This window comes from Amphiprion ocellaris, chromosome 15 (genome assembly GCF_022539595.1).
Source record: "Amphiprion ocellaris isolate individual 3 ecotype Okinawa chromosome 15, ASM2253959v1, whole genome shotgun sequence".
NCBI classification, from domain to species: Eukaryota; Metazoa; Chordata; class Actinopteri; family Pomacentridae; genus Amphiprion; species Amphiprion ocellaris.
The window spans coordinates 20,729,340-20,742,135 of record NC_072780.1 but is presented as its reverse complement, the minus strand read 5'-3'; the positions used below and the strand labels follow the sequence as shown (position 1 = coordinate 20,742,135).

At 38.3% G+C, this 12,796-nt stretch overlaps 1 protein-coding gene across 1 annotated transcript in view; it reads left to right on the top strand.

The window, feature by feature from the left end:
* eepd1 (endonuclease/exonuclease/phosphatase family domain containing 1) overlaps positions 1 to 7,523 on the top strand; it is a 37,983-nt gene extending 30,460 nt beyond the window's left edge. The window contains 5 exon segments of the mRNA XM_055018149.1: positions 2,673 to 2,783; positions 4,253 to 4,387; positions 5,189 to 5,327; positions 5,481 to 5,675; positions 7,051 to 7,523. Coding sequence (XP_054874124.1) covers positions 2,673 to 2,783; positions 4,253 to 4,387; positions 5,189 to 5,327; positions 5,481 to 5,675; positions 7,051 to 7,241 — 771 coding nt within the window. The 3' untranslated portion in view covers positions 7,242 to 7,523.
* Positions 7,524 to 12,796: the final 5,273 nt, after the last annotated feature.

Below are 12,796 nucleotides of genomic sequence, written 5' to 3'. Positions count from 1 at the left end.
CTCAGATAACTTTGACCAAGCTCTTAGAACTTAATTAGCTTGTTGGGATCATAGCTTGTTCACAGTCTTTGTCAGGAAAGACCATGTGATGCAAATCTCAAACAAACAGCAGCCATGGACTCTTCTAAGCAGCTACCTAGCGCTCTGAAACTAAAATAATGGATACCCACAAAGAATTGGAAGTCTAGAGGATGATCTGTATTTGTATAAATTTGGAACATCTTGATCTTATTGTGTCAAGTGCCTTGAGAAGTGGCACTATATTAATAAAACTGTATTGAACTGATATAAAGATAGCAAAGCATTTTCAGATAGTTGTTTGCCAAGTTCTTTTAAGTAATTAAGAATTGCTGCACTTAACAGGAGGTCAAGTTGTAGTCTGGAAAGTCTTCAAGAGATAAAGTCAAACCTCTGATTGGCTGCAAAAGACCATGAGGAGGATTTAGCTTTCTCTGAAATGGTGGAGATGTGTTCTACTTTGCAGACATCTGCACCAATGTGACCCTCATGAAAGAGTCATTGTAAGAAAATCTTTCTTGTGTCCTCACCACAAATTTCAGTCCCCAAATGAAAGTCAGAAGTCTGTTGCCATGTAAAAAAAAAATCCTGTGTACTGAAGTTAAAGAAGAGTGTTTTGGCAGCAATAAGCATAAGTATTTTTGGAATCTGCTCTCTACCATTTCAGTGGCACAGAGAGGAATGGGTTCGGTTAAACAGAAGCAATTCTAGAAGCAAACACAGCATCTGTAAAAAGCTGTAGATGTAAAGGATGGCCTCTACAACAGGGTCAAGATTCTAAACACACCTGAAAATTTATAATAGACCGCCTCAAAAGTTGCACACTGAAAGCTTTTCACCTGCAGTCCCACTGATCTAAACACCACTGAACATCTGTGGATGCCTCAAAGAGCAGTGCATACAAGACAGTCCAAGAATTTCACAGATCTGGAAGCCTTTAGCAAGGAGAGATAGAGAAAATCCCCCAAACAAGAACTGAAAGGCTCCTGGCTGACTACACAAAGCTGTGATACTTGCCAAAGAAAGAGGAACTACGTGACCCCACAGGGTCTTTTCTTGTTATCTAGAAAGTACAGGAAGATAGAAATAAGAAGTAATTCTGCCAAAAAAAATTACAAAATTAAAGAACTGTATTATCCTTAAGGGCTGCACAGTGGCGTAGTGGTTAGCACTTTCGCCTTGCAGCAAGAAGGTCCCTGGTTCGCGTCCCGGCTTTCCCGGGATCTTTCTGCATGGAGTTTGCATGTTCTCCCTGTGCATGCGTGGGTTTTCTCCGGGTACTCCGGCTTCCTCCCACAGTCCAAAAATATGCTGAGGTTAATTGATTATTCTAAATTGCCCGTAGGTGTGAATGTGAGAGTGATTGTTTGTCTTTGTATGTAGCCCTGCGACAGACTGGCGACCTGTCTAGGGTGTCCCCTGCCTTCGCCCGAGTCAGCTGGGATAGACTCCAGCACCCCCCCCGCGACCCTAGTGAGGAATAAGCGGTGTATAGATAATGGATGGATGGATGGTATTATCCTTAAATTTGTCTGTCCAAACTCATATAATCAATCGTTTACTATATTCAAAAGTCTGACAAAAGATCCACATTCCTGCTCCCTATCAGATTCCGTTAACATAACTAGCTTAATTTAGAATATGTTAGCGACACTGCAGCTACTTTAGTTATTGTCTTTATCTTTGAGTCTGGGGTTTTACTGAAAATATGTGTGATTCAGTAACTCATCATAAATTTTGCTTTTGGCCAGATTTTATGCTCTTAGTCTTTGTCCTTGGCACTGACTGGGATGTCAAATAATGTACAGTTCTTAAATTTAGCTTATCAGCATTGTTCGTTAATGCTTTTCTAATAGTCCCACTGTAGCAGTAATAACATCATTTTGCCAATAATTTGACCTGATTGTCCCCATATTATCCTTTAGCATTTCAGAAAGCTTGGTGAAACGCCCAACATTTGGGCGTTACTTCAGTTCTTCAACTTATGTTACCATGGCTAGCTTAAACTGTAAATTGTAGGCTACACTGTAGGCTATATTTCTGCCACATTTCAATCGCATATTTGCACTGGATAAGCAAAGTCTGTGTTTTACTTGAGTTTTCTGACATTATCAATAGATGTGATGTTAATCTGCTCCCACATAATAACTTTGGAGCCTGTTAAAAGACAGCAAAATATTTCATTTAACAGGCTGGCATGCATGTCATCAGTCTTTTTTTTTAGATTTTACTCTTCAGATGGATTTGGGCTTTCTGTGACTGGGTGTAGTGACTTGAGTCTTCTTTATTTCAGCCTCCATAGTTCTCAGATGGGAAAGAGGCAGTAGAAAGTTGTAGAGAAAACAAAAAACCTTGCAAAAACATAAAAAATAATCCCAAATTAACAAGATGATCATCACACCGGACTAATATTATCACTACGTGACTTCTGTGTTATAGTAAAATACGGTAGATAATGTGCAGTGGAATCATTTCAAACATGGCAGATTCACGTGGGATTAAGATCTCAATATGAAAACCTATTCCAACTTACAAGAGGTTCCAGGTAATATTTGTCCTGTGTAATATGGCTCTTGACTGGCTTTCATGGCTCAGTGTTTTTCAGTTAGCAAAATAATAAAAGACAAAATGTCCTCTCTTTTTTTGTGTTGCAGTTCTGTGTGGAGTTAAACCAAGGAACACTGGCCAGCGTACGGAAGTGGAAATGGCCACGAGGCCTGTGGAAAAGTATCGTGTCTGAAAAACCCACCGGGCACTCCAGCAAGGTACTGCACGAACACATTAATTGATATCTTGCTGTTGTAGTTTCACTCCAAAGGTGTCTTTAACTCTCAAGTACTTCGAGCCTGCTTCACCCTAGATTTTGCCAGTTAGTCTGCAAGAAAATGATGCCATTGAGTGTTTTGTTTTCAGAAGTATCAGCCACCACGAGAAAACCAGTGGGTTCATTGAGCTCCAGCAGTTTGTCTGTCTACAGTATCTGCTGTGACATCAGGAGGACGCTGAGCTCACAGCAGATAGTTGTGTTTGTTCACAGCAGAAGCCAGCCAGTAGATGAAGCCTGGACGTTAACTTGAGCTGGCTCAGCTATGTATCCGTGGCCTCGGTCACGTAAAATAGATGGTTGAAATAACAGCAAGGAGTTTTAAATGCCACCCCCAACTGTGAGTGCAGTGTGACGGCATGATTTTAACCTGAGCACGGTGTCATGAAGGTAACCAAAGTGCAGGGAGATGAGCACTCAACGGGGGAATGAAATAGTGGCCATTTCCATTCAACTTTGATTTCCCTGAGCTGGTCATTTTTTAAAGTTTTTCTTCATTTTGGTTTTTAATGATCAGTCCTCCAGCTCACACTGGAATCCATAACAAGAAATCTACAGAACTATAGCTCCATTCAATAGATTTCCCAAGCTAATGGGATCCTACAAGCCTAAAATAAGGACTGATTTAAAGTAATGACAGTCAGGCATTCAGTTTCCTCCATTCCTAGTAAAGGTTAGCTGAGTGAGCTAGTTCTTGGCTGTATAGATATGAGAGTGATATCAATCTTCTGGTCTAACTCTGTGAGACAGCACATGGGTGTATTTCAATATCTCAATATAGTCCTTGTACTGTTTTTCATTCCATGCATTTTTATAATAAAGTCTTTACTATTACCTTGTCTGTTAGATTGAACATCTGCACATTATGTAACAGTTATTAGTTTTTTTATCCATGCTATTTATATTTATGTTAATCCATTATTGCTTTGCAAAGATGCAGGCCCCCGCAGGGATCACTTATCGTAATGGATCTTAATGGATATATTCAGTTACTACTCTTTTCAATAAGCAGAAAATGTGGCAGTTTCATAACTGTGACTCAGCCTTGTTAGCTGACCTTTCATGTATACTACAGTCCTGTGTGTTAAATTAGTCTGTATGACATAGTGTGCTCAAGTTACCCAACAGTGGATTACCTCGAGGCTAATACTGTACTCCAGAAAAGAATCAAAACAAGTCAAAGAAATCCATGTACACAGCATTTGTATTCAATAAATGACTGCAGTGGGTTTATCTATAGTCAGCCCTACATTCAGTGGATTGTACACACCTATATCCATGCTGTATGGAGAGTCTATATCAATACAGTAAACTATGTATTCATAACTGGTACAGCTAGTCATATGCTGCTCATTAGTACAGTTGTTGAAAAACTGCATGAGATTTTTCAACATAATCCTCTGTTCACAGGGAGTCAGCTACTCAGGCTTTCTGTGGGACAGCTCATCAGGTGTTGACCTGAAGGATGCCGTAGTACTGGAGTCTCCTGTTGTCAACGGCAATGGAAATCATACGTACCCTCGACTCTACCTGGCTCACTTTTTAGTAAGTAATTATTCAGCTTAGTTAGATGAGGTATGTTTGCTAATATGTCAGCGGATATTGACCTTTTTATATAAAAAGCAGACCATATATTGCCCTATAAGTGTGATCTACCTCCATTATGACCATTACACAGTTGTTTTTATTCTTTTCATCTCTATATTTTTTACATGAGAGACACAACAGACTGCTAAAATGAAAAAAAATAATCCCTTGGCCGGAAACAAAGTGCTGAGAGCTTCACAGAGATGTCTCCTACAAGCTTAACATAAACAAATTTCTTAATTATATAATAAAATAAGCGAAGGCAATTCAGGTTCTTCATTGATCATTAGAACAGTAGGTTGATGAAAATATCTTTAACCACTGTCATGTCGCAAGCTTTTCTTAGGATATGATATCCAGATAAGTTTTTTAGCAATTATTATTATTAGCATCTCTGCCATTATGATATTCATCTGCTAATGAAGACCTTGAGATGTGGGTTCACCTCAGAAAAACACACCTTAAAAAACTAAATGAATTCTTAAAATCAATAGGGTTATCTATTTATTGTTTAAATGTAACCTTCACCAAAAAGAAATGCACTATTCTTGAACAAAGTAGCATTCAGTTGGCCACATGTTTCTCTTAATAAGTATGTGTGTTCAGGGATCCAGTTTTTCTCAATATCCCAGAATTAATATGTAGAATGCTGATGTTACAGCGCCAGCAGATAGATACATATCTCTTTCTTGTGTCATTTTATTTAGCATATGTTTGGTTGTTATAAATCTGACAGAATCAAATGACTTTTCCTACTAGATTGGTTCATACGAGCTGACAGTGATGAACATCCACATGCAGGCCGCAGCCTCACCATCAGAGTCCAGCGGCAAAAACCACAGCTCAGATGAAATCAGGTGTCAGCGCCTCTCCCCCAGCATCCAGGAAACACTCAAAGGTCAGTCTGTCAGGCTGGACCAGTCGAGCTCAGCTCATCACACACTTTTCGCTACATAAATAACCTCAGATCTTCATGTCCTGTGCATCACACACCTCTACATAAAAGCAAGCTATGACAAGTTCATCCTATTCTCCATGTCCTTTTCTGCAGGTGAGAAGGAGTTGGTAATATTGGGAGACTTTGGCTCCCCTCCTCAGAGCTCAGAGCTGGACGTACTAAGAAAGGAGAAGCTCTGTGCCCTAATACCATCCTCCCAGTTCACCAACATCAGCACCCGCTCCCCACAGGGAACCCGCTGCCTGGATAACATCTGGATCAGCCGCTCCCTCAAGAAGATTTACTCAGGTAGGGACATAATCCAATTCATTTTTAGATAGTGCACAATGTTAAAATTTGAATTTAAAAATCCAGATTCCTTCATAATCAGTCAAGTCTCAGGTCACTCAAATGTGATGAATACACATGTCCAGTTATTTGAGAAAAGTCCAAGTTGAGTCTTTTAAGACCCATCAAACCTAAGTCAAAAGTCAAAGTCATTAAGGACAAGTCTAAGTTGAGGCTCAAGTTATTTGAGAAAAGTCAGAACTCATGCTATATGTAAGAAATCTAAGTGAAACCTTGACTCATTTGATATATATCAAACACTAGAAAAAGTCAAATCCTTAGCAGTCCAGGTCTTCCTCGAGTTAAAGTTAATTCAGACAAGTTTAATCTCAACTTATTCAGGACAAATACAAATCAAGTATAGAGTCAATTAAGGCAAATTGAATGTAAGTATCAAGTCAGTCATTTGAAACAAGTTGAAGTCAAGACCAAGGCAAGTCTTGAGTCATTTTAAGACAAGTCCAGTCCAAATGATTCTCCAAGTCAAAGTCATACAACACAAGTTTAGGGTTGAGTCTGTAGCTGCTGAGGACTGGGGAGAGAGAAAAACAGCGGCAGTGTCATTTGGTTTCACTAAAACGGTTAATAAATTTAAACCTCCGACTGGCGACGCTCCGAAGAAGAAAGAAGAGAAAGATTATTTGACTGTAGTTCAGTTATCTGACACAAATCCAATTCAAGTTACATGTTACAATCTATTAGAAACTTCTTGGTTAAGGCTAAAGTAAATAAAGACAAGCCCAAGTCAAGTTTTGAGTCATTTTAAACAACTCAACTGTCACGAGATTTGAGTCAGTCAAGACAAGTCTTTATTGAGTTTCAAGTAATTCCATACAAATCCAAGTCTAATTCAACACAAGTCAATTTTTATATCATTCAAGGTATATCAGGACAAGTCAAATAATTTCTCAGTCACAGACCAGCATGCCCAAGTTAAGTGTCAAGTCATTTGTCATGAATGATAATTTCAGTCTAAGTCACTTATTACATCAAAGTCAATCGAGGCGATCCAATGTTGAGTATTGAGTTATTTGAGCCCAAGTCCAAAGCGCCTATTACTTGTGGCTTTAATCTCATCGGGCTCGATTGCTCTGGAGATCTTTACTCCCACAGATACCAGGAGGAGACACCTTCCTTGCGTATCATAAATAAGATCAATTTGCACTTTCAACTCATCCTTGAGCTCATGATGGTTGGATGTGAGCTCCAGCAGCTTTTGTCAGATCAAAGTTTATCTCACTGTGTGACTCATCTGGTACATTGTGTTACAAGTAGTCTCGCCTGTTTGCTGACTGTCCATTTCCTTGTTTCCTGTCCTGTGTCTTATCTCTGACAGGCCACTGTATGGTGGTGCGGGAGGGCCTGACAAACCCCTGGATCCCAGATAATTGGTCGTGGGGCGGTGTGGCTTCGGATCACTGTCCTGTGGTTGCAGAGTTTTATGTAGATCCATCTCCTAAGGAGCTGAGCAGGCCTGGCATGGCAGTGGTGGACAGAGGAGACATTATGCCCAAACATGAACGGTGACAGCAGCCACAATCAGGACAGCAGTGAATGACATGAGAAGGACTTTGAGCCACCTGGATGCTGCTTTATCTTGGTTTGCCATGGAGCAGAGTTTTCTGATGAATGTGAAGAAGTGCCAAGATTGCCTTTTGGGTTTCAAATTATCATTGTATAATAGTAAGTGATAAGCCATCAAGCCATAAAAATTGTTGAGATAAAGATATATATGTGATGTACTTTAAAAAGAAATGTGCCAAACATTTTCTATATGTATATACAATAAAGATAAATTGATAGACGTTCCAGCTGTGTCTGAACTCTCGTTAATGCAAATGTGTGCAGTATCTAATCGGAAGCATCTGAATGACCCAGCCGTTCAGAGGCGCTGCTGTAATGCTCATCTGTTCTGTCAGTGGAGGGGATGATAAGATCTGTGCTGTACAGCTCATGAAGGCTGCTCTTAAATTATGTAAGCAAGGCCTCTGAACGCACGTGTGAGCTGACTGCTTCCTCTGTGATGGAGATGAGCTGTCAGGGCTCGGTGCCATCAGAGGACGCTGCTGCCGCCGCCTCGACTGCTCATTAAGCAGCTCCACAGTGATGCTTTCAGATGAGGGGAAAATGAATGAATCATTCATTCACTGCTTTACATTTCAATCAGTGGTTACGAATCAGGACAACGATATAATGAGCACATTAATAATATTAATAAGAAAACCTATTTGAGAATATTCAGTGTTTGTTGATGTTTGATTGGTGTTTGTTTATTTGTTGTGTATTTGTACTAAGTACTAGCAGTGGGTAACTGCACCTGGCTGATGAGGTATATGGATGACAGCGACAGGAGTTTTCAACTGTGCTAGCTGCTCCTACCCGCACCTTAATTATACTCCCATGCAGATGCGCACCGTGGACACACTGTTGTTATTATACTGCTTGCTAGTCTAGTAGCACTATATTCTGTTCATTTGCAATAGGTCACATCTCCATCACAGACTGTGCAAGAAATATGGACGTAGCTGCCATGACGTCACCCCTTGATTTCTGGCCTGAAGAAGGGTTATGGACAGTTAAATATGTCTGTTGAAAATGTGCTGCTACTCCACTGATAAAAACAACAGTTAATTATATCAGAAGTAAATCCAAATCAAGATGAGACTTATGTTCACTGTGAAGAAGCATTAAGGCTGCTTTGTCCATACAACCTTACTGCTAGTTTGATCACTCTTATAGTGAAAATGTATTCCAATGTGGAGCCTGACGCGGCTGCACCACACACACACACATATATATATATATATATATATATATATATATATATATATATATATATATATATATATATATATATATATATATATATATATATATATATATATATATATATATATATGGCATGCCGTTTAGGAAATTATATATATATATATAAAATTCTGAATATATGGAATGAAACTCTGAATATATTGAATGAAAGTCGGAATATATGGAATGAAACTGTGAATATATGGAATGGAACTCTGAATATATTGAATGAAAGTCGGAATATATGGAATGAAACTGTGAATATATGGAATGAAACTGTGAATATATGGAATGGAACTCTGAATATATTGAATGAAAGTCGGAATATATGGAATGAAAATCTGAATATATTGAATGAAACTCTGAATATATTGAATGAAACTCTGAATATATTGAAAGAAACTCTGAATATATGGAATGAAACTCTGAATATATTGAATGAAACTGAATATATTGAATGAAACTCTGAATATATTGAATGAAACTCTGAATATATTGAATGAAACTCTGAATATATTGAAAGAAACTCTGAATATATGGAATGAAACTCTGAATATATTGAATGAAACTGAATATATTGAATGAAACTCTGAATATATTGAATGAAACTGAATATATTGAATGAAACTCTGAATATATGGAATGAGAATCTGAATATATGGAATGAAAGTCTGAACACTTTCATTCAATATATTCCGACTTTCATTCAATATATTCCGACTTTCATTCAATATATTCCGACTTTCATTCCATATATTCAGACTTTCATTCAATATATTCAAACTTTCATTCAATATATTCCGACTTTCATTCAATATATTCAAACTTTCATTCCATATATTCAGAATTCTAGATTTTATATATATATATAATTTCCTAAACGGCATGCCATATATATATATATATATATATATATATATATATAAATAAAAACTTTATGATTACAATTACACTCACTTATCAGGGACACCACTCAGATATTTTAAGTTGGGGCATCTAAGAGACCCTTGTCAAGAATATTTCAGGTTCAGTAATCATTAATTAATTAATTAGATATACTTATATTGATCAGTCCCATTATCAAAAGTCGTGAACGCTGATTTCATTGACCTCCACTTCCCAAACAAAGAAATACATGGTAGAATCAACGCTAATTATACACAAACATTTATTAGCTAATACTACAAACACGCCATTGTTGTTTATTGCTGAACAACAACAGACAGCAAATAAATGAATGAATGTATAGATGCAGATAAACAAACTAATTGACTGTGATTGTCACTGGAAGCAGTTGGTGGAGTGGTGGTCAATTTAGAACTACTTTAGAATCAGAAGCCAGTTATAATTTGGAAATTTACCCATTTTGCAGAAGGAAAATGATACTCTTGTAGCCTTTGTAGGAGGGAGGGAGGTGTTGCAGCAGGATGTGTAGCTGTGATGATCTGCTGGATGAGTTGGTTCAGGAACGCAGAGACAAGACATCACACTTTTGAGGGGTAGTGTATGTCAAACTGTTTCACTCAAACCCAAAAATGTTAAACTCCTGGTGGAGCTAGTGGAAGTCAGCGGTTGCTGAAGTTACTCAAATTCATGCTCTCGAGAACATGAATTGATAAGCAGAATTTAATGACTTTTTAATGAATTTTTAGACAACAGGCTGAACCCACAGTGGAAATCTTATGATCAGCAGCTTGTTTTGGAGTCTAGATCTTCCAAATAAGGGTTGCTACCTTGGCTATCGCTACCTCTGACCTACATAAATCCTTGTGGAAGAATGGACCAGTTCATGCATGGGCTTACTTTAGATTTACATTCTGCTAATAGGGCAGATATTACAATCACAAGCACAGTAGGCACATGCCGGGACTGTAGATTCACCGATTGTTTTGTGAACGATAGCTCTAAACATCAGAACAGGGGGGAGCTAGATGTAATGAACAGCCACAGAGCAGGCACTGATGTTTTATGTAGGCCTTTAAACCTTACTAAGGGACTTATCATGACCAAAATAACCCCTATCATCGACTAGGCTCAAGTTTAGTCAGGTCAAATCATCTGTATAGTACATCCACAACAAAAGACACTGAGCCAAATTGATTTTTGGTGGAGAAATTAGATTCGGGCTGCACAGTGGCTTGGTGGTTAGCACTTTTGTCTTGCAGCTAGAAGATCCCTGGTTTGCGTCCCGGGCTTCCTGGGATATTTCTGCACGGAGTTTGTATGTTCTTCCTGTGCATACAAGGGCTTTCTCTGGGGTTCAAAAACATGCTGAGGTTAATTGATGATTCTAAATTGTCTGTACGTGTGAATGTGAGTGTGATTGTTTGTCTCTGTGTGTAGCCCTGTGATAGACTGGTTACCTGCTCAGGGTGTCCCCTGTCTTCACCCTAAAGGCTGGGTTATGCTTTCCACATGGATGTGAAGTCAGCTGGGATAAACTCCAGCCCCCCTGTGACTCTAATGACGATTAAGCATTGTATAGACAATGGATGGATGGAATTATATTGGTGATGAAATTTATTGAAGTTTAAATTTTAAGGTTAAGAACCTTCAGTGACATTTATGATGTGAATTTACCAGTGAACAATAACTATTACAGTTAGAAATAGAAACCATAATGACTCATTAAAAAACATTAGCAAGATTTGCAAAGAATCTGACACTTTTTTGGAACCAGCCAACACCTTCACCCCCTCATATACCCTGCTGTCCCTCATTTACCCCAGTACCTGTACATATACCTGCAACAAGCCCTGCTACCTCAGCATTGCTGCCTTGACTCCACATGCTCACCATATGATGGCTTCTGTATGTCGGAGCAGGGGGCCCCCTAGTGGCTAAATGTAACCATGCTTCATCTACTTCAGACAATATTTATGATAATTCCTGATACTCATTAGAATCTACATTTGGCTATAAATGTTCTATTAGTTTAAATAGAAAAACCAACGATAAGGAGCCCACAGAATGTCACTACTTTTGGGGACCATGACAGGGCTAAGGTAGGTTGTGTGTTTGGTGTTTACCTTTACAGCAGCTGCATACTCTTGGAAGTTGGCTTTTTAAAATGGATAATGGGAAATAAATGTATCACTCAGAGCACTACATCTGTCATCTGTCCTTTATCTCTCCACCCTGGAGAGTGTTTCCCTGAACTGACACTGTGTCGTAACTGGACCAGACTAACACACTAACTGCTGGGATGATCAGATCTAATGTAAAGCATAGTTTAAGGTAATGCAGAAGTAGCCCTCAAAAAAATGTTGCCATGACCAATGTTCCCTGTAATTTTTCCTGAGTCTGAGCAAACACACAAACTCCCTGAGCGTCCCTTGGACCACTGTGAGCAACATCAGACGTGTGCACTGTGGTCACACCAGCATCACATCCATTCAAGTTACATGGTTCATTAAAAGAATCAAATTACAGCATTTACATTTCTGTTAAAACACTTTGTCAACAGGAGCCAGTTGAAGGCTGCAGTGATTTTAGTGACACTACAATGTATAAGAGTGAAGTTATTCAATATTTGTCTGTCTTTACTGTTGCAGTGGTTTTGCAAATTGCAGACGGACCCTGTTCACTCCATAGACACCAATGTTATTCCTGTAGCTTGAAAGACAGCTACTTTTGATAAAACTGGGCTTGTAGCACATTGTCTGCCTTGCAACAATGGGAAAGAGGCACCGTTTATGTTTTGACAACCTATATCTAATGAGTTATTGATGCTGGAAGTCTGAATCTGTGAATATCTTTCCAACTTTACTGAACTTGGGGCCACTACCACCTAAGGAGTGATATATTTAATTTTGAAAAAAGCATTTAGCCATACTTAAAGCTTTAAGTGCTTTATTAACACGGAACTAAAAATTTTGCATTGTTTTATTATCACAGGTTCTGTCTGAAAAGAGGTGGCATCATTTTAAACAGTGAAATCAAACTAATAAAATGTAATGACTAACCAGTGAGCAATACTGGATTCTGCAAAAACATAAACAACTTTTTTAAAAATCTAAATCTTATCTTAACACAGTTAATGTATTAACTTATTTTTGTGTGTATGCATGTATTTATTGATTTATTTAGTACTGTTAACATATCAGAGTTCTGAGTGAATTTTTCTTAAGATAGGCAAAGGCCATTTATTGATTACATTTAGGCGATTAAATGTTTATTAAAAACTAAAAAGCATTTAAAAAAAACAACTTAGGCATTTATTGAGTCACTAAAATATTGTAGAGTACAGACCACATCAGCATGATTATAAGCAT